At 44.3% G+C, this 25,780-nt stretch overlaps 2 protein-coding genes and 1 long non-coding RNA gene across 5 annotated transcripts in view; 2 read left to right on the forward strand and 1 right to left on the reverse strand.

The window, feature by feature from the left end:
• The window catches only part of LOC309540149, a 159,465-nt gene that overhangs the window by 90,519 nt on the left and 43,166 nt on the right, over positions 1 to 25,780 (forward strand). The gene's annotated exons all lie outside the window — the stretch shown is intronic.
• Positions 3,388 to 12,103, forward strand: LOC309540128 (alveolar macrophage chemotactic factor-like). Its single transcript, XM_082236817.1, has 4 exons — positions 3,388 to 3,510; positions 9,006 to 9,144; positions 9,230 to 9,313; positions 11,825 to 12,103. Exons 1-4 carry the CDS (start codon positions 3,444 to 3,446, stop codon positions 11,832 to 11,834), a joined length of 300 nt encoding a protein of 99 aa, XP_082092943.1. The 5' UTR covers positions 3,388 to 3,443; the 3' UTR covers positions 11,835 to 12,103.
• CNOT6L (CCR4-NOT transcription complex subunit 6 like) overlaps positions 14,969 to 25,780 on the reverse strand; it is a 43,708-nt gene continuing 32,896 nt past the window's right edge. For all 3 annotated transcript variants that reach the window (XM_082236485.1, XM_082236486.1, XM_082236484.1), the window contains exons 6-12: positions 25,316 to 25,384; positions 23,649 to 23,806; positions 22,935 to 23,089; positions 22,540 to 22,691; positions 21,122 to 21,349; positions 19,524 to 19,726; positions 14,969 to 18,386 (exon numbers count right to left, since the gene is read on the reverse strand). In XM_082236485.1, coding sequence (XP_082092611.1) covers positions 18,174 to 18,386; positions 19,524 to 19,726; positions 21,122 to 21,349; positions 22,540 to 22,691; positions 22,935 to 23,089; positions 23,649 to 23,806; positions 25,316 to 25,384 — 1,178 coding nt within the window. In that variant the 3' untranslated portion in view covers positions 14,969 to 18,173. The remainder of the gene's footprint in view (positions 18,387 to 19,523; positions 19,727 to 21,121; positions 21,350 to 22,539; positions 22,692 to 22,934; positions 23,090 to 23,648; positions 23,807 to 25,315; positions 25,385 to 25,780) is intronic.

A 25,780-nucleotide genomic window follows, 5' to 3' on the forward strand; every position in this document is an offset into this window, starting at 1 on the left:
GCAACCAAAATGGTCAAAGGCCTGGAAACGATGCCTTATGAGGAACGGCTAAGGGAGCTGGGCATGTTTAGCCTGGAGAAGAGGAGGTTAAGGGGTGATATGATAGCCATGTTCAAATATATAAAAGGATGTCACATAGAGGAGGGAGAAAGGTTGTTTTCTGCTGCTCCAGAGAAGCGGACACGGAGCAATGGATCCAAACTACAAGAAAGAAGATTCCACCTAAACATTAGGAAGAACTTCCTGACAGTAAGAGCTGTTTGACAGTGGAATTTGCTGCCAAGGAGTGTGGTGGAGTCTCCTACTTTGGAGGTCTTTAAGCAGAGGCTTGACAACCATATGTCAGGAGTGCTCTGATGGTGTTTCCTGCTTGGCAGGGGGTTGGACTCGATGGCCCTTGTGGTCTATTCCAACTCTATGATTCTATGATTCTAAGAGTTTGGATTTGATATCCCGCTTTATCACTACCCTAAGGAGTCTTAAAGCGGCTAACATTCTCCTTTCCCTTCCTCCCCCACAACAAACACTCTGTGAGGTGAGTGGGGCTGAGCGACTTCAGAGAAGTGTGACTAGCCCAAGGTCACCCAGCAGCAGCATGTGGAGGAGCGGAGACGCGAACCCGGTTCACCAGATTACGAGTCTACTGCGCTTAACCACTATACCACACCGGTGAGAAATTAGCTTACAGGGAACCAGGCAGAGAGCCTTCTCAGTAGAGGCGCCCGCCCTATGGAACTCCCCCATCAGATATCAAGGAAGCAAACAACTATCTGACTTTTAGAAGATACCTGAAGGCAGCCCTGTTTAGGGAAGTTTTTAATGCTTGATGTTTTATTGTGTTATTAATAATCTGTTGTGAGCAATCCAGAGTGCCTGGGGAAACCCAGCCAGATGGGCGGGGTATAAACAATAAATTATTATTATTATTATTATTATTATTATTATTATTATTATTATTATTATTATTATTTATATTCTCAGTAGAGTTGCTGTATTAAACTACAGTGGTACCTCGGGTTACAGACACTTCAGGTTACATACTCCGCTAACCCAGAAATAGTAACTCGGGCTAAGAACTTTGCTTCAGGATGAGACCAGAAATGGTGCTCTGGTGGCGCAACGGCAGCGGGAGGCCCCATTAGCTAAAGTGATACCTCAGGTTAAGAACAGTTTCAGGTTAAGAACGGACCTCCAGAACGAATTAAGTTCTTAAGCCAAGGTACCACTGTACAAGTTGAAAGCCAGCCTTACCAAAGAGGAAAGATCTTGAATGGTTTATTGTGCCTGATCGAGACCAATTCCTGTAAAACGCTAAACAAATAGTACCGTAGACAAAAGCAGGAATTACCCTACTTGTAAAGAAGTCAGTCCATGTGGGAAGACACTTGTAGCCTCAGGAGTTGCTCTTAGGTCAAGGGTCGCCAGTCTTTTCAAGCCCAGGGCACATTTGAATCATAGCATGGCCGAGTTGGAAGGGACCCCGAGGGTCATCTATTTCAACCCCCTGCAATGCAGGAATTTGGAAGCCTAACCAGCTGCCGAAGGTACCATGGAATACCAATGCCACAGAGAAGAAACCACACACAAAAAAAATCGAGATTTTAAGTTTCAAAGAGACTCAGAAACAGGGCAGACACTCAAAAACAGGGCTGAAGCGCTCCCGACTGCTGATGTTAAATCTCAATTTCTTTGTAGGGCAATGTTTAAAACTTTTTTGAGTTTCTGCCCTGTTTTTTTGAGTTTGTTTGAAACTTAAAACTTCAATTTCTTATCACTACTGCCTGATTCTCTTAAATAGGGCTATGTTTAAAACTTGTCATTGAGGTTTTCATACATTTTTTGTAAACTCGAGGAAGCATTTTCAGTCCTGCTCTTGAGCTTGTTTGATATCACTTAAAATCTTATAATTTCCTTCTGAGGAAACTGATTAGTTTAGTGCAACGAGTTTTGTAGCCGGCATCCCGTAAAGTTTTTGCTTAATTCTAGTTTATTTTTTTATTTAATTCAATTCTATAGTCGATTACTTCTTGTTTCAGGGATTTTCACGGTAATTCTTTTGCTTTGTGTAATTTCTTGGTTCCGTGACTGTCTTTTTTCACAGGGGAGAAAATGGCTTTGAGCCCCACCCCACAGGCTAGGCACGCCATCTATGTGGGGCCATGCGGGTTGAGGCTCCGCCAAAGTCCTCTGGCGGCTACCTGCGCATGCAACAGGACGTGTTTGCTTCACACAAGCATGTCACAAGGCTTCCGCATGAAATGGGTGACTCTGATTGAGACTGGAGACAGTGGCAAAGGGTCATGAGCCCCTCTGCCTGTGCCACAGTCTCTAACCAACTTTCCCTCCTTCCCACACCATCTATTAAAGGCGCCCCAGACTGGTGAGTTGGGGTTTTTTTTAGCTTGTCCTCTGCAACATGTTACTGAAGCAATAGTAGCACATTGCTAACGGATTTATATCAGAATGTCTGCACATCATTCCGCTGTATTAACTTGTTTCCGAGCACAATTCAAAATGTTGCTGTTGACCTTTAAAGCCCTAAACGGCCTCGGCCCAGTATACCTGAAGGAGCATCTCCACCCCCATCGTTCTGCCCGGATGCTGAGGTCCAGCACTGAGGGCCTTCTGGCGGTTCCCTCATTGCGAGAAGCAAAGCTACAGGGAACCAGGCAGAGGGCCTTCTTGGTAGTGGCGCCCGCCCTGTGGAACGCCCTCCCATCAGATGTCAAAGAGATAAACAACTACCTGAAATTCAGAAGACATCTGAGGGCAGCCCTGTTCAGGGAAGATTTTAATGTGTGACATTTTAGTGTATTTTTTGTCTTTGTGGAAGCCACCCAGAGTGGGCGGGGTACAAATTAATAATAATAATAATAATAATAATAATAATAATAATAATTCTGCGATGCTTCCCCAAATTATCTGTGTTTTTTCTATTTGAAGGGACAAGTCTTGAACTACAGCACAACAAAAGCAGGACACGTCCACATCCAACCACGAACATTTGCGGCATCAAAAGTTACAGGATTTCGGGGCGAAACTACGGGACGCGAGCCAATTGGAACCTCACCCACCCCAAAGCTTTTGCAGGCGCAAACGGGAACCCTTGGGATTGGCCGAGATGTGGAAATCACTGCTTGGCCAGAGAATGGGAGATCGGCAGAAATGGGGCCATAGGAGAGGGTTGTTTTGTGGTCAGTGGGTAGGATGGGCTCTTTGTTTCTCTTTCCCATTTGCATCTCTTTATTTAGACTTGAGGAAGGACAAAAGCATGGGGGATTTTCAGACTCACACAAATATATTTGTTGATGTGTTGTGTGGATTCCCTCTCACCCACCTAATACTGTATCTGAAAGTTCCCTTTCCCAGGGTGGTTATAAAGAGGAGGTTCCCCTCATCCACCCACAAAGCACAATCGCTTCGAATATCAAGGTGCGGCCGCAATGAAGTCGTTGATGGTGGTGTTCCTGGGCTTAGCACTGCTTGCAAGCAACATAGTCCCTCTCTGTGGTGAGTAGCATGGGTCTGCTTTCAGCTTTGCACTGTCAGTTCTCCGAATCTGAAGCTGGGCTTTGATAGAAGCCAACCCTGGAAGGTGTTAACTAATTATGAAAACGGTGTTCTGAGCTAGTGCAAACTGTCTTTCCATCACTCACCTGTTTGGGGCTAGAATCCACAATTGCAAGGAGAACTATTCGTGTAAGTTCAGCATCTCTAGCTGGAGCAAACGCAATTTATTCTTTGGCTTGTCCCCCAAGGCTTCCACATTATTGCTGTCCGAAGGGGCTCTAGCGCAATCAAAGCCGGACAAAAATAAGCCAGAGCATTTTTGGTGTGAGAAGTTAAGGGATTTTGGCAGGGAGTTGTGGGGGAGTGGGTCTGCCTTGATCGGAAATGAAGCCAACATAAAAGTGATGAGGGGCAGAGGATTGGAACGATCTTTCTATGATGTTATGGCAATGGGGAAGCATCCTGTGCTCTCCAAATGGCAGTGGAAGAGCTTGGGGATATGGGAACAGGGCAGGCTGCGGGATATAGACCACTCTGCCCTCTAATCCCTTGCCATCGCTCTCTGTCGTCTCCCGGCATCTGCCAACCGAGGCAGCTGCCTCACTCTGCCTCATCTGAGAATCCAGAAGCAACACAGCGGGCTAATAATATAATTACAATACTTTTATATCACTATTGAGTTATATCTTAATTTACAATCAGATAACGTACACTACATACAGTAGTGATATAAAAGTAAAGTAAAGGTAAAGGTACCCCTGCCCATACGTGCCAGTCTTGACAGACTCTAGGGTTGTGCGCTCATCTCACTCTAGAGGCCGGGAGCCAGCGCTGTCCGCAGACACTTCCGGGTCACGTGGCCAGCGTGACAAAGCTGCTCTGGCAGGCCAGGACCAGCGCAGCACACGGAAACGCCGTTTACCTTCCCGCTATAAAGCGGTACCTATTTATCTACTTGCACTTAAGAGTGCTTTCGAACTGCTAGGTTGGCAGGCGCTGGGACCAAGCAGCGGGAGTGCACCCCGCTGCGGGGATTCGAACCGCCGACCATGCGATCGGCAAGTCCTAGGTGCTGAGGTTTTACCCACAGCGCCACCCACGTCCCTTGTGATATAAAAGTACTGTATTGCAATTATGTTATTGGCCTACTGTGTTGCTTTTGGATTGTCAGATTGTTCTGTTTGCAACACAGGGGATCTTTTTTGCTTACTCTGCCGCATGGCAGAGCCAGCCCTTTACAGCAGGAAACAAGAGTGCAAAAACGAGAGTCATAAAACAATACAGTGGTACCTCGGGTTAAGAACTTAATTCGTTCTGGAGGTCCGTTCTTAACCTGAAACTGTTCTTAACCTGAAGCACCACTTTAGCTAATGGGGCCTCCTGCTGCCGCTGTGCCGCCGGAGCACGATTTCTGTTCTCATCCTGAAGCAAAGTTCTTAACCCGAGGTACTACTTCTGGGTTAGCGGAGTCTGTAACCTGAAGCGTATGTAACCTGAAGTGTATGTAACCCGAGGTACCACTGTAATGTAAAAGAGTCAGTTCAGTGGTAGTGGACACAGTGTCCTGGTAGGACCTGGGATACCGGGGTTCTGATCTGCACTCGACCACAGAGTTTGTCGGGTGACCTTGAACCCATCACACACACACTCTCTCTCAGCCAAACTGCCTCACAGAGTTGTTGTGAGGCTGGAATGGGGAGTGAGAGAACCATCTATGCCACCTTGAGCAGCTGGGAGAATAGGTGGGATTGAAACGTAAAATAAATAAACTCTCACGGTCGGCTTGATAGAGAGTTTTTGGGTACCAGTGTTCCTCCTTTTGTGAAGCGAGCTATGTTTGCAATCTTATTGCTTGTGTTGTGAACTTTATTTGATGGCTTTTTGTTTAAAATGATGTGCACCAGGGGGAGGTAGCAGAGCTCATTGGTAGAGCACATTTTTTTTATGTGGAAGGTCTCCGCTTCAATCCCTGGCGTTCGAAGGGATCAGGCAGCTGGGGAAAGGATTCAGCCAGCGACCTTGGGCTTGTGTGTAGTCAGAACAGACAGTACTAAGATTAGAGATAGGGGAGAAATTTGATCCTGTTTGCATTTAAAGGCAAACCTACCTAATTAGCACTTGCTGGATTAATGTGAGAACCAAAAATCAGCTTTCCTTCATAATTTGAACTTGTCTGAATCTTGCAGTGCAGTTCTCCAGCTAAGTAATGTGTACTAAAATGCATGTACTGCAGGTGTGCCTAAAAATGTATATTAGGGATGCAAAAATTATTAGGCAAAGATGTGTATATTTGGCAAAATTGCATTAAAATGCAGCAAGAGAAATATGTACTAAAAGGATGGTGAATTTTCGTGATGACTTTTTTTACAAATTGCAAACCGATATGGAAATGGGGAGAACTGGATTTAAGGCAGAAAAAAGGAGAAACTGAGAAAGACTGAAACTGGCAAATTCACCCATCCCTAACTGAGATAAATCCACGAATACCCTGTCCTTGCAAAGCAGGCTTCGCGTCTCTCGGGTCTCAAACATGTTGCATTATTGTTTGCAAAATTCACTTTTGCATATTCGGTGACTGCAAAGTTGGGTGGTGGTGGTGGCTGAATGAAAATTGTGATCACACCCATTACGTTTGCTCACAACTCTCACCAACTTCAGCAGAAGGTAGAAACAGAATGTATACATGTGTCAGTGGCAAGGGCACAGGCTCTCTCCACATGACCACACACTCCACAAATAACAGAGTTTTCTACTGTACATGATGCAGAGCTGAAATACACTCAACTGTTTGCGCTGACCTTTGATTAAATGTAGAGAGGTTGGGGACAAAATTTGCAGAACCTGGAGAAACCTCTTCCTCTTGGCAGTAAATTCCTGGGTCACCAGAGTCTGCCACATATGAATAAACCCCCAAATTGAGAAAGAGAAGGAAGGCAAAATCAAAGATAACTCTGTTCGCAAATGTAACTGGGGAAGAACAAATAAATCTGAATTTGCTGTTTGGAGACATATAGAAATACAAAGGAATTTCACGTCATTATACAGAAGACTTCACATTTTATTCTTTCATCTTAAATAAGATAGAAAAACAAGATATGAAACTTCTTTGTGTGTTTGTGTAAAGTCATTATATTTAGTCAATGCTTAGTTGACTGTCTTATTACTATTGTAGTATTATTATTGGTATTATTAGAAGCATAAATAACTCATGTAACATTAACTTATGTGTGTTTTCTTTTCTTTTCTTTCTTTCTTTCTTTCTTTCTTTCTTTCTTTCTTTCTTTCTTTCTTTCTTTCTTTCTTTCTTTCTTTCTTTCTTTCTTCTTTCATAATTTGTCATTCAACAATAAAAAAGAACTGCCACGCACCTAGCTGTATGTTCTTAGGGCTTATTCACATTTTTGGTTGACCCGTATTTTGATCGTATTGGGTATTGTTTAATTCCCCTGGTTCTGAGGGCTTTCCTCATTTTTCTGCAGCCGTGCCTCTCAAAAATCAGATCTTACCCGCTGAACTGAAGCTCGTTTTTTAAGCAAAACTTCTCTTTGGATTTTCTGTGCACCTGGTAAGATCTGATTCGGCAGGTAAGATCGGATTTCGCAAGGCACAGCTGCAGAACAACATAAAAGCTCTGGGACTTGAGAAAATGAATCGGTACACAAAACAATCAAAATATGGGTCAAGTGAATGTTTCAAAGATTGGGGGGGCAGGTGCAATCCTTCCTCTTTCCACAGCCCCTTTTGGGTGCTTCCCTCATGCAATTTCAATTGCACAAGGGGGAAGAGCAGGGCTGCGCTTCCTGCCCCCCGCCGCATTTGATGCGCCCTTGTCGCCTGGGGTGTCTGCCTCTCTCGTGCTCTGAAGTCCTTAGGCTTACAGCAGGCTTCCTGCTGCAAAACGTTACCCTTGCAACATGCTGGAGGCACATGGGCTGAGGCACCAGAAGGGTCAAGATGAGGCCAAGAAATGTGACCCCAGTCTCCCATTTATGCCCTTGGAAGTGCATGAAGTGAGGGACATGGGTGGCGCTGTGGGTTAAACCACAGAGCCTAGGACTTGCCGATCAGAAGGTTGGCGGTTTGAATCCTCGCGACGGGGTGAGCTCCTGTTGCTCGGTCCCAGCTCCTGCCAACCTAGCAGTTCGAAAGCACATCAAAGTGCAAGTAGATAAATAGGTACCGCTCCGGCGGGAAGGTAAACGGCATTTCCGTGCACTGCTCTGGTTAGCCAGAAGCGGCTTAGTCATGCTGGCCACATGAGCTGTATGCCAGCTCCCTCGGTCAATAAAGCGAGATGAGCGCCGCAACCCCAGAGTCGGTCACGACTGGACCTAATGGTCAGGGGTCCCTTTACCTTTAAGTGTATGAAGAGGAAAGCCCAACAAGGACTCAATGGGTTTAGGGTACACGCTCCTGTATGAAAAGGATGTGCGTTTATCCCATTGCACAACAGGCTTATGGTACAGGCAACTCCCTATTTATGTGGGGGTTATGCTCTACGCCTTTGCAGATGTAACTGAAATTGCATATATCGGGAGCATCCTGGAGAGTCTTCTTGGCTCACGAGGAGACCCTCTCTGGAGCCTGAAGAGGACATCCACATCAGGCTCTGGGGAGGGTGTCCTTGCAAGCTGGAGGCACAGCAGGGCTTTGCTGAGGCCTCCCCGACTAACAGCTGACTTGCAGGGTAGCGCAGCAGCCTCCGCTTCCTCGTGCGTCAGCTGTGCAAGCTGCAGCGTCCCTCCAGCTCACGTGCGAAACATCTGTAGGTCTTTTGCTCTTTTTAGGGTTCTGAGCACTGCTAATCATTTATTCAGCTAGCCAAATATGTCTGCCCTTGCTTGCAGAACCAGCATGGGACAGGCTCTGCAAATTGCTTTAGGGATTGGGCTGGGACGTAAGGCAAAACGGCGCATCTCTTTCTTGCTGTTTAAGGACCTACTGTATGTCCACTGCATACCCCCTACAATAATCATTTGCTAAGAGCATTGGGCTAAGACCAGTGGAGGCCGCTCCGTTAGTTAATAGGACCCTGACCCACCAACCTAAGTCAATCTCACTTGGCTGACCTCTTTCTTACAATCTTGGTCCGGGGGGGTAGTACTGCCTATCAGCCTCCTTCTTCCTTACTATCTGCTGCTCCTGTGACTTGTCAAGCTCAGCAGGGAGGATGGGGACAAAGCTAGAGTTAGTTTGACTCTGGCTGCACCTAACGTTGGGTCCCTTACCTTCTGCCCTACAAGTCCACCCCTTGCTAGGACTGGGGGAATCTGGGCTCAACCCTTGCTCAGCAGTGAAGCTCATAGGGACCTGCTCTATCTGTTAAGTATATCTCAGCCTAAGTTACTTCGCAGGGCTACTGGGAGGATCAATGCAGGGGGGCCTCCCATGTCACCCTAAACTCTTTTTATAGTAAAGGAAGCATAAACACGGAATGAAATTAACATTATGCGTGCAGGAATCTGAGCATTTCTCATGGTGTTTTTTTTACAAAGGTCTTGCTATGGAGGGTCACCTAGTCCACATGGGAAGTTGCAAATGCCAGAAGCACACCTCCACGGCCTTTGGCCCGAAACAGATCCAATCCATTCAAGTCATTCCCAAGGGAATACAGTGCGGGAGGACAGAAATAATGTAAGTGAAGCCAGCACGCCCACATCCTACCATTTTGAAGAGGGTAAGGAAGAACGCTAATAATGACCTCATCCTTACGTTTCAGATTAACCCTGAAAAACAAATGGCAGGTCTGTGTGGCACCTACTGCCCAGTGGGTGCAGAAATTGCTGAAGAGGCTGATAAAGAGGTACGGTTTTGTATATTCAGTTACAACTGGGGCTTCCTTGGTGACTTCCCTTGGCACCTACCAAGGCCCTCAGACCCTCCATTTTTTTTAAAAAAAGGTTTTTGTTTGTTTGTTTAGCTGCTTGGTGGAAGGGCTTGCTTGACATTTTTGTATGAATTTTGCTTGTTTGAGGAGAGATTGTAGATATTCTGCTCTTTTTACTTTCTGAGCTGTGCCAGTTTTCCTTCTGCAAAACAGGTGTTATATGTTGCCCGCAACAGATTTGCAGAAGTGCTCCCAAGCCTCCCAAAATATGAGGGCCTCCTGATTTAGCAGAATGCGGAGTTTTCTTTGATAAGAAAAAACTCCAGCAACACGCAAATAGCAGTGGTCCTAATATTGTTCTCACCTGCATCCAGCCAATGTAGATATTATATGCTTAATCAAGCTGCTCACTGGTGCAAGAACCAGCCCTGTACCAAGTCAGGGCATTCACAAATCTAGCTTAGTATCATCTAGACTAGGGTTACAAGACGTCCCCGGTTCCCAGGACAGTCCCTGGATTTGCAAATCTGTCCCCGGACAAATTCCGTCCTCAGGATGGCCCCAGATTTGTAAATCTGTCCCCGGGAAATGTGGCAGCGGCAGCCTCAGCAGCCCGGAGCCAGCCTGGTAGTGCAGTTGGCTCTGGCTGGCTGCAGGAGCTGCTCGCTGCTGTGGCACCCGCCATTTTTCTGTGCCACAGCAGTGAGCAGCAAGCAGCTCCTGAAGCCAGCCAGAGCCAACTGCACTACCAGGCTGGCCCCTCCTGGGCAATGGCCGCCCGCCCGTGATCCCCGGGCCTCCCCTGATCTGTCAAAACAAAGGGGGAAGGGGGAAGAAGATTGGGGAAGGCTCCAGAGTCACAGGCACATGATGCGCTGTTGCAAAGTTTTTTTAAAAAAACCTCTGCGCATTTATGTTTCACAGAGTGCGAAAGAAGGGCTTTGCACCTTTATACAATATGCATGTGTGTTTGGCCCCAGGGTCTTTTGACCATCCCCACTACTGACTCCCTCTTGCTACTCAGCTTTAAAAAAAAATGTTGTCCCCAGATTCATTGATAAAAATCTGGTAACCATAATCTAGAACAGACTACAATTGCTAGCTAGGGATGATGGGAGTTGTAACCCCAAAAGAGCTGGAAGCCCAAGTTTGGGAAACACTGATCTAGAAGAACTTGCAGCGATTCTCTGGGGTTTCAGACCCAAGCCTTGCTCAGCCCCACCTAAAAATGCCAGAGACTTAATCCAGGGATATTTGCATGCTCTACCACTGAGCTGAAGCTCTTCCCTTCATCTTTCATGCAGAAGTTAAGTCTGAAATTTGCTACATGGGTAAATGCAAGCCAAGCAGCCCAAACTCTCAGTGTATAACCAGAAAAACTACCCCTTGGCACACACACATCGTCCAAGGCACCGCGATGACCAAAAAATTCCAGAAATGGGGACCTTTCACACCTGCCCCTTAAAATATGACTGTGTGTTATTGCTGAATAGTCCAGGTCACCTGAATCATAGGAAAAATATGAAAAACCAAGTATTCTTTAATGTCCCCTGTCCCAGAGAACACAAAATCCCTGTGTAGATGGCATGAATCGCTGAGATAATCCATGCACGGTTTTCTGCTGAAAAGCAGTAGGAGGTGCCTTTTAGAGGAGCTGCAGCGAGGGATGCTTAACCCAACACCCTGCTTTTTCACAGCTTCTACGCACCATTCCCATGGGGTTCAAACTCAGCATATACCTGGAATTCTGCTGGGGGAAAGCAGTCGAGGAGGGTTGCAGCAGGAAAGTGGTTACGGGAAAGGGTCAAGTTCCTCCTCCATCCTCCTGCTTCTCTTCTGAAAATGGTTCCTCTCCTGGTGCTATTTTTCATTCTAGAAGCAGGTTGTAGGGTGGTGGTGGTTGTTTTTTAAAGGTTATGATTTTCCTATATGTCCAGTTTAGCCTGAACACTAACAGCAAATGGACAGTGCTATGAATGAGGAAGCCTGCAGTTCCGTCTACCATGATCTCACTTTTAAAGCCTTACACACCTTAAGGAAGTCACATGACTTCCCCCAAAGATTCTTGGAAATTGCAGCTTACCCCCGACAGAGCTACAATTTCAACAAACTGTGGCTCCCAAGGTGGAAGTCATGTCCTTTAAATGTATGGTTTAAGTATGCAGCCGTCACTTGCTGACCTTAGGGTAAGGAATCTCTGCTCTCCATTTGCAATATGGGGACAATACTAGCTCACCTTGCTGGGTTGTGCAAGGATTATAAAGTAGCTTAATTTGAACACTCAGGGGTATTATTTTTACTTTTTTGGGGGGGGGTGAAGGGTGCCCAAATCCCTCCACAACAAGCCAGGGCACTACACTTGTTCCTTATCACTTCTGATAGGGCCACTTATGAATGTGCCATCCTTACTGCGAAGAACATCTGTGACCGTCATGGCTTAAGTAATGGAATTTAACCAGTTTCTCTTTTACTAATTCCAACATATAGCAGCCAGTGACCGCAAATGGGAGTCTTCCTGAAGGTGGAAAAATGCACAAGGAGCCCGAAGAAACAGTGATGCAGTGCTGCCCTGTTGTCATGCTTTCTATCTTGTAATTATATATATATATATTCAAAACCACACTTTAAAACCACTGTGCCCTTCTGAGATAGTTGAACGGTGGACATCAGTGACTGCTTTGGCTCATTTGAAATAAAGCACAAAGAATGCAAATTAGCACTAAGAAAGACGAATGCTTCTAGCAGCCATTAAACAATTATACTGAACGGCTACTGTGCAATTTCTACATTATCAACTGAGATGTTATTCAAAATGTGCCAAATAGCTCGGGTAATTGGGCGATGTTACATTGCAAAAGGAAGGAGAGCTCCTTTTCTAGTTAAAGAAGCTTCCATTACTCATGAGTCCAGACTGGGGTTTCCTGAACTTGGGTCTCCAGCTGCTTTTGGACTACGATTCCCATCATCCCAGACCACTGGTCTTGCTATCTAGGGATGATGGGAGTTGTAGTCCTAAAGCAACTGGAGACCCAAGTTTGGGAAACACTGGTCTAGCACAAATTCCAAATCTGAGCCCCGAGTCCTGCTCACACCCAGGCACTGTTGTCTTCTTTGCAGGGCTGTCTTTCTAAAAAGTTTCCAAACTCTTGTCCTAATAGGAACGTAAGATCCTGCTGGATCAGGCAAACAGCCATCGAGTCCAGCATCCAATTCTTGCAGTGGCTGACCACTGAAGACCATGAGAAGTCCAAAAGCAGGACATGAATGCAACAGCACCCTCTCCCTCCCTGACATTCAGACACAACCTACCCCCAACAGTGGAGGCAGAACATAGAAATTATGGCTAGTAGTCATTGATAGCATTATTCTTATTCCACTGATAGTCCTCCATTCACGTTATCCTGTTCTGAAGCCGTATCTGTGCCAGTAGTCCTTGCTACGTGTGTTGGGAATGAATTCCTATCTGCTAATACAAGTGTCAATGGTACTGTAAGAACACAACATTTTGGTGCAGAAGTTCTACATTTGGTTTCAAAGAGGTGCCATCCAGCTATACCTGGAAAACTCTGAACCAAATGCAATGAAACTCTAGCATGGCGTGGCTGAAATATGTTCTTTATGGGTCCTCCTTGCATATGTGACGCCTGACAGCCATTCAGGCTTATTTTCAATTAATTTGTCCAGTCCCATTTTACCAAAGCAAGAGAACAGAAGCCTGCACACATGCATGCAGATGCGTTCCAAGTTTGGTTTTTCCCCTCTTCAGTGTTAAGATGTATTCAGAGTCAAATACATAATACTGATGCATTAAAGATGCACACCAAGGCAGCCTAAGCAAAATGCGAACCCTCCCTGCTTCGTCTCTGACCAGTGGTAATCCGTAGTTTGCATCATGAACACAGATCTCTCAGGTTCAGCGAGGTGTATGGCTAGTTCTACCTAAAAATGTCATGTTGAACAGGGTGTGGATCTAAGTAGTACTGGGGATTTCTGACAGAATGAATTTCTTCTTCTCACACAATATGCTTATTGACAAAGAGGAATTAAATTCTTTGTTGACAATCCTGTTTGTAGATAAGGAAAAAAACCTTTCAAGTCTGTTAACGGGAAAGTGGATTACAATACCAGCCTTCTTCCTATGCTTTGTTTAATCAGAATGGAAAACAGAGAAGGAAGCCATTTTTACCTCAAAAAGTCAGCCATAGGCAATGCGCAATACCTTTTCCCAGAGCCATTAATGGATCAACCCACAGGTTGCCTATCTGCCTACAATCCACACTAGTAGAACTTCGGGTAGGTGGGGGGGGGTTAGTTTTTTCACAGTTCTGCCAGTTAAAAAAGTTTATGGGGGGCTCACAATAAATTCAATGATCAACTTTTCTTCTGAAAACATACTGTGTGCCAACTTGTGGGGAGCACCATCTGAAAAGCCAAAAGTCCACCACAATCGCTCCCTCCAAACCGCCTTTCTCAAACGCCAACCATCCACAGGACTCTTAAGGGTGGTACAATGGCATTTGTGTTGTTAATCATTTCCCCTCTCTTTTTGCAGTTTTCCCTGTTCTTTTTGTGCCTTTCTGCAGTTTAAACTGATTTATTTCCCAGCACCACGAAGATGTGTGTCAAGGGGAGATGCTTGTATATATTTTATTAGTTCTCAGCAATGCCTTAGGACACATGGAGGTGCTGCTGTGTGTGACGAGTGGGACTTCCGACACTTGGGGTTTTTACACACATAACCATTGTGATTTGTTCAACTGCAATGTCCTTTCCAGGTTCCACCCCAACGTAGGGTCACAATAGCCCTTTAAGGGGCTTCTGTGGAGGAAACACTTTAACATGAACCAGCTTCTACATCTCAGCATACTGACGGCAGTGTTTACGATTACCTGAGCACGTGCAATGCAATATTTCCTTTTGAAAACAGAAAAAAAATATGCTTATTCTCATTAAGAATAGGTGGACATGCCCAGTGCATCCAGCTGTCCCCATAGAAACAGCCCTGATTTAATGAAGTTGTCTCTTCAAATGGGAGGAGTTCCTGGAAAGAGGAGGTTCTGTCTTGCTAGTATCCTCAGCCACAACATACCCAGCCCTACTTTGCACCGTCTTCAAGTGTTCCTGCCTGGATTGGAACGCTTCTTGAAATAGAACGCTGTTAATTTCTCTTGCTTCCCTGAATGGTGTGTGTGTGTGTGTGTGTGTGTATAGTAACTGGTCGACTGTACAAACGTAAGATTACATTCACTGTTCCACCTACTTTTTGCCTCTGGATCCACCCAGCATTGGTATGTGGCCCCAGAAGAAAATTCAGCCCTTGTTCTGAACAAATATTTCTAGTCCTTGCTTTTAAACCAACACTTTGGTATGTGGAAAACTTTAAGGCACAAAGTCCTTCCAGCAACGGAAACCTCCTCCTGGTGCTTCTATGGCCAACGAAACAACAACTGCTTAAAGAAAAGAATTGTGCAACATTTCAAACAGGTGGTTTGTTTTTTTTAAAGACGGAGAGGAAAAACCAAGAGAGTTACACAGGTTAAGATACAAGTCAACTTTGAAGCAGAGGAAAGCCATCTCAACCCCTGACTGCATCGGCTAATTACAACTAAACAAAAAGAGGAACTTAAACTGTTTGCAATGTTTCCCAATATTTTTATTTTATTCCCCACCCCCAACCTCCCAACAGCATTACAAAAGATTGGTGGGTTTTTATTAATAATAATAATAATTATTTAATAAACCGGCTCCTCTGCAGTTCATATACAATCACAGGCGATATTTTTTTTTAAAACTCCATTTTATACAAACATCTCAAAAAAAAATAGTTGGGAGTGAAGTATGGTAGGAAATATTGCTCACATTGCTAGTTAACATGCACATATGAAAAGGAGGAAAATTGTTAGTGCATACCTCCCAAGTGAAGATACAGCAGATGACTTGGAACACATTCCAGGAGGGAAGTATTTTGCGCAAGCCCCACTGAAATGAGCAGGGAGTTGGGCAGCTCTTGCACATTTCAGTGGGGCTGGAGCAGGAGGACTTCCCAGCGGATTGGGTCCTTACAAAAATAAAAATAAAAAGAACTGAAAAGGCTAATGTCCACCAAATTAAGTTTTTCATGCTATTCTACTTTCCAGTACTATATTTTATTTGAGTTATCAATTCATATATACACAGCCGTGTAAGTAACACTTTTGAGGTATATAAGAAGAGATACCTGCACCAATATTGGGGAGGGGGAAATGTTCTCTCTGAAAAGGAGATAACTTTGTCGTACTTTATAAGCTGTTCTACACATTGGATGGAGCTACATGTTGTAAGAAACACAGGACGGCTGTCAAAAAGGAAAAAAAGGAGCAGCTCAGTGTCAAATCCCTTCCATATCCAATACAATCTACCTTCTTTGCTGCTGCCAAGATGTCTGGTGTTTCCCCATTGCCACTGGGGGGAGGGAACCAATGATGTGACGTGAAAGGTTGGCAAGCACGCAGAGGGAAAATTCGACCCAGGGCTGCCCTTTTGAGCAGCCGCCACCCTGCATTTGTTGCCTAATGTAGTTCCATCCTGAAGGTTTCACATAAATACAACCAGTTCCAATCGCTGAGGAACTGTCGGCTCTAGGCACTTCCGAGCGCAAATTGTGGCCGTCACCAAAGCAACTCCTTCCTCTACACCCCATAGTCATGCACAAAAATGAGGCAGCATTTCCTTCTTTAGCCCGATTCCAAATTTCCTTTGCCATTCTATACATAGCTAGCAAAGTGAGTGCGGGTAGGTGGGAAGAAATTAACTTAAGGTATATGTTTTGTGCAACAAACTGATTCAGCTGTTTTGCTTTTGTTTTTTTAATTCTTCCTTTTTAAGCGTATGAATGAGGCAGATATAAATTTTCATTCACATAATGGAAAAAAAAATCTCATTTATTAAAAATATCACATTTTGAGACTAGAAACAGTAAAGTGCATGAAAAGTTTAAAATAGAAGCTCAAGGAATCGTATATAGCAGCAAAGAAGCAGAATACAGAAAAACTTAAAGGAACACAGACACAACCTTTCCTTGTCGACTCGACTTTTTGCTGTTTGAAAGGCAGAGTCAGGCTCCATCTGCTCCAGAGGCTTTGCTGAAGCAACATCCGTTCATTCTGACATGCTTTATGCATGAAACCTTGCACAAGCTCCACCGAAATGAACAGAGCTTGACAGCTCCTCTGAGCAAACTGCAGCCACGGCTTTCTGAAGAGATGGCATGTATGGTTTTTTCTGCGCTTTCAAGGCAAAAAGCTTTTTATTATTATTATTAATGGCCACCAGGAAGAATGTGGGGGAAGGAAAGCAGAAGAAAAGTTTCCAAGTACATCTTAAAGGGAGCAATTAACTGTTGGGAAGGAACCAGCAGCTTAAAAAAAAAACCTTGATAGAAAACAAAAGCAGTTAAAAGCACGGGATGACTATTTGGCGACTAGGTCAGGAAGATGAATCTGAGGATTGATGATGGCCAACACTTTCTCACCTTCACGTGGGAAAAGGGCACCCAGGAAAACCAGCTCTCATGCACAGAGGTGGCAGGCGCAAGATGGCTTTCGGAGGCATTTCCTCATCTGCTCTTCTCAGCTGAATAATCCTAAAAGTTTGACGGGGGAAGGGGAGGACGATGGAAAAGGTACAACAAAAAAGGGACCAGTGGATTGGGTTGAAACGCATTTTCACTGTGTGAAAATCAAACCCAGGAATCCTAGCCGCAGATTTTTAATGGAGGACCCCGCACCTGCCTCCTGGAAACTGCTGACAATCCCAAATTCTCCTCCAGTTATTGCAGTGTCTGTTCCCCAAAGCGGTCTGTTGAATTGCCAGTGCTGCTCTGCTGGTTACTGTCAAACCGATCCCATCCATTATGCTGGCATCCTTCATAATTTTTTGCAAGGGAGATGATTCTCTTTTGGTAAGAATCCGCAGTTATAAGCCAGTAGTTGGGCCTTATGATGGCGCCTGGAGCTTCCCCATTGTCAGCTAGGCTTGTTCCTTGTATAGCAATACACAGAGCTCACTGGAGTCAGAGATCTATAGGTTGTACACAAGCCCAATTTGTTTTAATGGGCTTGGACAGGATGCGAACTTCTACTGATCAGAAATGAAGATTACAATGAACAAGTGGACCCTGGTATATGCAATTAGATGCTCCCAGGCAAATTCTCCACTGGGACAGCACAAAAACAGCAGGGAGTCTTGCGTCTTGCACCACCTTTGGCTTTCTAAATTAACTTAACATTTCAGTAGAGATAAGAGTGCAGTCTGTGCTGCAAATAATTTACAACGGCAAGTGCTATCTCCAGTTACCAAACCTTTCCCAACAGGACCGAAACATCAAATAGACCTACTCTATTTCAGGATGCTGTTTAAAATAAAATAAAATATGAGAGTGGGCTGGGGGAAGAGAGGTATGGCTCATTTTGCTAAGATGTGAAAGAAAGCATACGCAAACCCCGCTGTCTGAAGTCGTTTTACAAAGGCAGCTTCCCAATGAAACAAACAAGAGCCCGCCAGCTTAAAATGTGTGGGTTTTATATATTTATATATATATGCATACCTTAAAAGCAAAAACCTGGAAAAAGGGAACAAACAAAAACTTTGGTTCCAGCCCTAGTGCCAAATGGTACCAATATGCACCGGGGGGGGGAAAAGTGCAAAATTGTATCATCAACACATATAATGAGAGGAGCTTGAAGCAGCAGCTTTTAAAAGGTCAGCCATACTTCACTCCTACATACTTTGATTTACAACTGTACAGGTCCATAAACAAACAAACGGGTCCCAGCCCTCAAAAGGGGCAGGGGCCCCACTACCGCCTGCTGGCCAAGTGGATGCCATTGACAGGAGGCAGGAACAGAGGATGGAGCTCCAGCTGCGTCAACAGTGAGAAGTGGTCTGAAGGGATGTGAGGGTGGGGGCACCCGGTGATGTTGTTCTCAACCAGCCACTGAGGGTCCAAAGGCCCCAGGACACCAAGGACGTTCATGTGAGTGTTGGAATAAAAAATGTAGTCAATCACACCCTGCAGAAGGGAGGGAGGAAAAGTCAATTCAGAACGGGATCCTATACACAAATCAAGCCACCAAGAACCTTCTATGCTGCCTGTTTTGTTCCAATGCAATCCCTGCACCACCTGTTACACTGCTAGGTAGTAAGAGATGTTGGGAGCGTCTCAACTGAAGCCCAGGGAGAAATGCAAGGTTGCTTAGAAGCTGGCTAGGGGGGGACCTGGAACTTGCTGCAGCTCCACCAATCCTATAAACAGCAAAGGTGGTTGCAACATGTTAATAAAAGCAGGAGGAGATGCTTAAAGGAAAACATGCAGTGGGCACAGCCTTGGAAGCTGCAGCCAGGACTGGGCTCCCCAATTCAAAGTGTTGGTGCTGACCTTTAAAGCCCTAAACTTCCTCGGTCCAGTATACCTGAAGGAACGTCTCCACCTCCATCGTTCTGCCCGGACACTGAGGTCCAGCGCCGAGGGCCTTCTGGTGGTTCCCTCGTTGCGAGAAGCCAAGTTACAGGGAACCAGGCAGAGGGCCTTCTCAGTAGTGGCGCCCGCCCTGTGGAACACCCTCCCACCAGATGTCAAAGAGAAAAATAACTACCTGACATTTAGAAGACATCTGAAGGCAGCCCTGTTTAGGGAAGCTGTTAATGTTTAATAGGTTATTGTATTTTAGTGTTTTGCTGGAAGCCGGCCAGAGTGGCTGGGGGGACCCAGCCAGATGGGCGGGGTATAAATAATAATTTATTTATTTATTTATTTTTATTTTATTATTATTATTATTATTATTATTATTATTATTATTATTATTATTATTATTGCTGCTGCCAGTCTATGCTAAGAAGCACCAGCCTGCCTTTCATGTACAGGAGAATCGGAGCCAGGGATCAGAACCTAAATCCTGCATCTACTTCTTCATACAGAAATGGCATGAAGCAGGGTGATCCTGCAACAACCACAGGGATTGTGGCAGGCAGATTGCAACAGTGGCCATTCATCTGTGCACTTCAACGCATCTGCAACTGAATCACGGTCTAAGCTGCAACTACCCATAGGTTTAAATGTGTTTGGTTTGAATCACAGTAAATATAATCACCTGTCGTTCCAGTACCCAGCTGATAAATTCTTAGCTGCTTCTGCCACAGCTCTACTTACTTTGAAATCAAAGGTGTAATTGGTATAAGGCATCAAGTTGTTTTCGTAAGCGCTCTTCAGCTGGAAGCCGTGAGTGATTCTTCCTTCAGGAGCCCCGTTCTTCCCACTGCCACTGAAGTTCATGAGACACTCATTGTAACGCAGCTCCTTGAAATCTTTATGGTTGTCAGCTACTATTCCATTGCTTAAGTATTCCACGACACCTGTTTGCAAAACAAAACAGTCAATCTGTTGCCGCCGGATGCTAATGCTGAATTGTGCCACCTGTTTTCCTGTAGCTTAACATGAACTCAGTTCTGGAGCTCTATGCACACCAACAGCAGCCGGGGAATTATTAACGCTGCAAATGTTTTCATGACCAGGAGGGAAGAATTATCACCCAAGTAGCTATATAACCACCTGCTTGAAATAAGAAATAAGCTATTTAGCAGTTAGAGAAATACCACCAGTAGTTGGTTAAGGGTGACAGCATTTGTAATTAGAAGGGAAGTGATTATTTATGTACTAAATGTGATGGTGGTTCTTGTAATTTATCATTCATCTGGTTATAAATAGCAGTTTCCCTGGGCAAACAACACTGGTTTAACAGAGGGTTTGCACTTGTTCACCTTACCAACCCCCAAATCTACCCTATTACCTCCTCTCCTCATTTTAGAATGCAAGACAACAATTCAGCAATTCACATTAAAATTTCCCCTTGAGACACAAGACATTGAAAAAGATCATTTTCCACTAGGTGTAACGTTGTTGGAAAGTTGATACAAGATAGTATTGACTTTCAATACCATGTCCCTCCTCCCACCCTCGACAGCATACAAATCAATATGGTTAATCTGATCCAGTAACATTCCCCTCACCACACACAAACAAGACACACTTGCAGCCCACCGACTGCAACCAGCCATGCCTTGGGCCCTCTGGTCTCTTGTTCCACCAACAAAAATAAAATACATGTTTTAAGTGATGCTAACACAAAAGCTTTAAAGGTAAAGGGACCCCTGACCTTAGGTCCAGTCACGGACGACTCTGGGGTTGTGGCACTCATCTTGCTTTAATGGCCGAGGGAGTCGGAGTACAGCTTCTGGGTCATGTGGCCAGCATGACTAAATCGCTTCTGGCGAACCAGAGCAGTGCACGGAAATGCCATTTACCTTCCCGCCAGAGCGGTACATATTTATCTACTTGCACTTTGACGTGCTTTTGAACTGCTAGCTTGGCAGGAGCTGGGACAGAGCAACGGGAGCTCACCCCATTGCAGGGATTCGAACCACCGACCTTCTGATCGGCAAGTCCTAGGCTCTGTGGTTTAACCCACAGCACCACCTGCGTCCCACACAAAAGCTTTACTCATATACTATATAAAAGAATGGAATTTTACTGTCTCCCCTTTTCCTGCCCTCTTTCCCCCCTCAATTCCATATTGCCTGTAACAGTAATGTCTCACTCTGAATGTGACCGACTTGAAGGATTCTGTGACTTGAACACAGAGACTCTGCATGTACTACTGTTACCGAATAAAACCTTTTAATAAATACATTTTTAATAAAAAAGGTAAGTCTTAACTTTGAAGTAAAAGCAAAACTGCTATTTCTAAATACCTGAATCCGGCAGTGAGTTGAGATCTGCACACAGCACCAGAGGGATGGAATTCTTATCTGTTATTGGGCTTCCAGGCCGGCTAGAGGCTTTCTCAAGGATACTTTTCAGTTCCGAGACAAACATCATTGTCTGGACAAGTTTTACATCTGAATATTCAGGGTCCCAATGCATGTGGGCGTTTGCTATAATAAGCAGCTGGTTGTCCACAGTATGGAGAGGCTTCATACCTAAAGGCAATGAATTCTAAGTTAATTCAACTCCTTCCATGATACAGAAACAAAGCATTTAATTACATGCAAAGGAAATGTTCTTCACTGTGCAGATACTGCTGGACTTGTGGCCTGGGAAGGTTTATGTGAACAATAAAGCACCTCCCCATGGCCAGAGTATCTGTATTTGTCTCAATTTCTGTGACAGTGGTGGCCTGGTAGAAATTATGATAGAAATTAAGGCAGTTGAGGGTACATGGTTGTGCCAATTCAGACCAAATAGTACTGTGTACTAGTCATGCGGCACACCTAGTGGCATCCATGCAGAGTTCCAGTGAGAATCGTGTTAGGAGAAACAAAATGCTATAAAAAATGAGGTCAGACTGAAGTAAGAAGGAACACATTCTTCCTGAGTGGCCGCTCTAGCATGAGCTATGTGCTTTGGAGTGGCAAAGGCCACACTTGCACGGACAAACTCACACACTGCATGCAGGAAATACAGACACACCCCACAAAACACTTATGCATGATGTCAACAAATAATTAAATAATTCAAATCAAATCCGGAAATGGAACGAGAGACAGCTGGAGAGTCCTTGTGGTTTGCAAGGAGACCCTCCCCGGAGTTTGAAGAGGAAATCCGGGAAGGAGCCCTGAAGAGACCAGAGGCACAGCAGGGCTTTGTTTACGCTGCTCCGCCTCCCTGCCTAACAGCTGATGTGTGGAGTGGAGTAGCGCAGCAGCAGCAGTATGGATTGAAGAGAGAGTTGGCCAAGAGGGTGTTTAAGGGGTGCTGAGAAGGTGCTCCCCACTTTACGCAATTTCACTTATGCAGGGGCCGGAATGTAGCCCTTGCGCAAGTGGGGGGCCGCCTGTACCAGGTTCAAGCTCTAACGTATCCTGTAGAAAGGATCACTGATGGGAAAGACCCCTGACTGAGCACTACCACAAGTCATAGCAGCCAGAACAACACTGGATAGACCAATGGTCATACTCAATTTAAGACAGCATTTTTGTTCATAGGGATGAATGGATCTGTTTCAGAACTTGCTTCAGCAAAGCAGTCCACTGAGCTGGTACTGTTTTGTCTCCACTTAATTTGTACTATAAAGTGGCATTATTTCTATACAGGAAAGTTTCACTTGTTTAAACATTAGTACGCCTTATGAAGTCTCTCCCCCTTCGTGTTGAAAATGCCTGACACCCACCTGTCCCAAACAGTTCCTTATGCACCTCTAACACGACAGCAACGCCAATGTTGTCCTTTGTCATCACTCGATTCAACATAGCTTCTGATCCTTCGGAGTTCGCCATTGCCACTTGGTTGAATTCTACCGTGTGCTTCTGCACCAATGTGAACCTGAAACATGTAAAACATACCCAAGAACTTAGTCAACAGATATAAAAATGCACAAAGGTAAAGAAAGAAAAAAAAAGACTACTAGAAAGCCAGGATATAAAACTTCTCCCTCTCATTTTTTAAATACAAAGGTCAATTTCATGTCCACATTTAAGCAACAACAGATGCTGCTTTGCAAACTTATCAGACACGTGTGAGGTATGGGCATGAAACAATGAAGTCAAATCAGCAAAAGTCTCTTACTTTTCCGTTTTGAAGAATACTGCACAACCATCCACATGCTTTCGCTCCTGCTCAGACATGATTTTGGCACGTGACTTTGGAGAAAAAAATCCATCATATCCACGCTCTTTTAATGCTGGTAGAAAGAGGGTGAAGTATTGCTCAGTTTCTACTTCCTGAAAAGGAACATCACACAGTGGGTAAGTGTGTCCGGCTGTTAACCAGAAGGCTGGTGGTTTGAATCCATCCAGGGATGGCTATGGGCAGGATTCTTGCATTGTAGGGAATTGGACTAAATGACCATTGGGTCCCTTCCAACTCTGGGATTCTATGATTGTTAACATTGAAGAAAACTGTGCTGAGAAATGTAGGCTGTCTCATTTTTGCCTGTTTCAGGGAGGGTTACATTGGCATGGGAAGGACTGAGCAGTCACATTCACAAGTCATCATAAGCCACGGTTGCCAAGTTATTATGCTTTATTCAGAACGAACAATGGACAAAGGGCCCTGCAAAAAGTATTTGGCCAGTGGCAATCTTTTGTTATTTTCACATCTTAACATGTTTTTAAGATGCTTTTTAAAAAATTTAAGCTGTAAGACTACAGAAGAAAACATGAAGAAGTACTTTGAAGAAATGCCCTTGACTTTCTATCAACATTTTAAGAAGAGAATACGGGAACCCTATTCCTACTATTTCCTGATGAAAATCAAAGGGCTATATTCTGTTATCATTACCTGAAGACTAATGATATCTGCATCCCAGTTCACAATTTCTTCCATGATTCCCTTTTTTCTGTATTCCCAATTTAATGCCCATGATGGGCAGTAGCCATAGAGCTGTCGGGTGGCGTATTTATCACACAACACATTATAACACATCACTGTAAAAGAAGCTGGAAGGAGAGAAAGTAAATATTTGGTGAAGAGAACGTTGAGGTACCACACACTTTTGACATAAGTTATCACCCCTTAGAACAAGGAGTGTCAGCGGAATTAAGTAGGTATCTCTGACTTAAAGGTCAGTTTTGCAAAAGCTTCCAGAATTCCTCTAATTTTTACATTGCAATTCTTTTATTTGTATTTTAAATGTTGTATTTTATTTTTGTGAGCCACCCAGAGAACTAAGTTGTTGTGTGGCCAACATAAAGACTGTAATTAAGTCATAAGATTAAGAAAAAGAAACTTCTTTCAGATGCCAAGTACTAGTTTAAGAAGCTAGAGTTCATTAACCTCTATTGTAACTACATGGCTAACTGCTTTGCATAGGTGGAACTATCTGCATAAATAAACTTATACAGCACATTGCAGAGATGATCTAGCATACTTTTCAGGTTTACATAATTTTGCACATTACCTCAGCCAGAACAGATAACATAAAAGGCTATTAGGTTTATCTTAAATGAGATAAAGCTGCAGCTCGTTGCGAATTAAATTATTCAAGTTGCTAAGAACCTCAGGTGAAAACTTAGATTCAACAGACAGATTCATACATTATGAATTGGCCCTTTCACCTTTAACGGTTCATATGAGCAGTACAACACCTGAGGATGACCATTCTGATATTTCTGTTAAAAGGACTTTTCACTTTCTCAGCACTCCTCACAAAGTAGCCACACATTCTTCCAAGTGAACCCTGCTCTGATATTTCACTGATCACATGCACAGAGCAAGTTTGAACAGATTTGCAGCACACAAACTGGTCCTCTCTCTACAAGTGGAAGCAGTTGTTGCTCAGTTACACTGACAGTAACTTCAGCACCAGCCCATTTGCCAATCTCGTAATGGTGATCACATGCTCCTGCCCCATAGCTTCTCCACTGAGATTAAGGCTTATGTTGGTACTGGCCCTATCCACAGCAAACTCTAATGAAGCCTCTTGAAGCAGGATCTGGTAACCAGCTGGGGGAAGGAGCACATCTTCCTCATTCTCTTAACTGGATAACGAGATTGCAAGCCTCACTTCTGCACATGGTCTTATGATGGCCATGGAGAAAAATGTTCCAATGACCCTTTCTGGGAGCAGATTTTGAGTAGTTAAAAAAAGGACTAATAAATATGTGGATTTGTATCATGTTACAAGCCATATGATACTACTGCAGACAGTTCAACCCCTGCCCCTTGGCTTCACCTTCTGCAGCAGCACAAAACTGGGGTCTTTCTGGGGTTCCAGTAACTGAGTTCTCCTTGCCTTCAGACCCTCAAGGAACTTCCTGTTTCTGTCCCAGGCAGTTGCTTGGTTACACAAATAAAGCAGGCGGAGAACTCTCTTTTGTGGGCTGTGAGGTTTCTTCAATCATCATCAAGGATGAATAAAACTTGACAAATGAGGAGTGCAGCTGTACAAAAAGATATCTCCTTGCTTATCTTTAATTTACAGGAAGAAGAGAAAGTCACATAATTACCAGAGGGCAGAATTTGGTCTCGCTCTTTCAAAGTAATCCATGGCCTTGGAGGCAGCTGCTCCGGATGAACTGAAATATTGAGAAAGTAAACATTAATGAGCGCTAGAAAGCCCAGTATCCCTCAAGAACTTGCAATAGTCACACTCCATATTGTAGTACAGAAGTTCAGAAAAGAAAGCATTTAACTGCAAGCTGAAAGTGGGATATGGGTAGAGACAATGTTTAGAGGGTGCAGGTTTCTCGTACCTTTAGATATAGATGGGCCCTGAACAGCACTGCTTTGTCTTTTAAGTAGCCTTTAGTTACCTTTTCACTTTTATTCTCACTGAGATCTCCAATGGTAGTACCAATTTTATTTGGGAACAATTATGCCTGATTTCCTTCACCTTCTCACTCACTCACTCACTCACTCACTCACTCAAACATGCACACAGGAACCTAAAGGAACAGCCACATTTTGGTGTG

Source organism: Podarcis vaucheri (genome assembly GCF_965113315.1).
Source record: "Podarcis vaucheri genome assembly, chromosome: 9".
In the NCBI taxonomy this organism is placed as follows: domain Eukaryota; kingdom Metazoa; phylum Chordata; class Lepidosauria; order Squamata; family Lacertidae; genus Podarcis; species Podarcis vaucheri.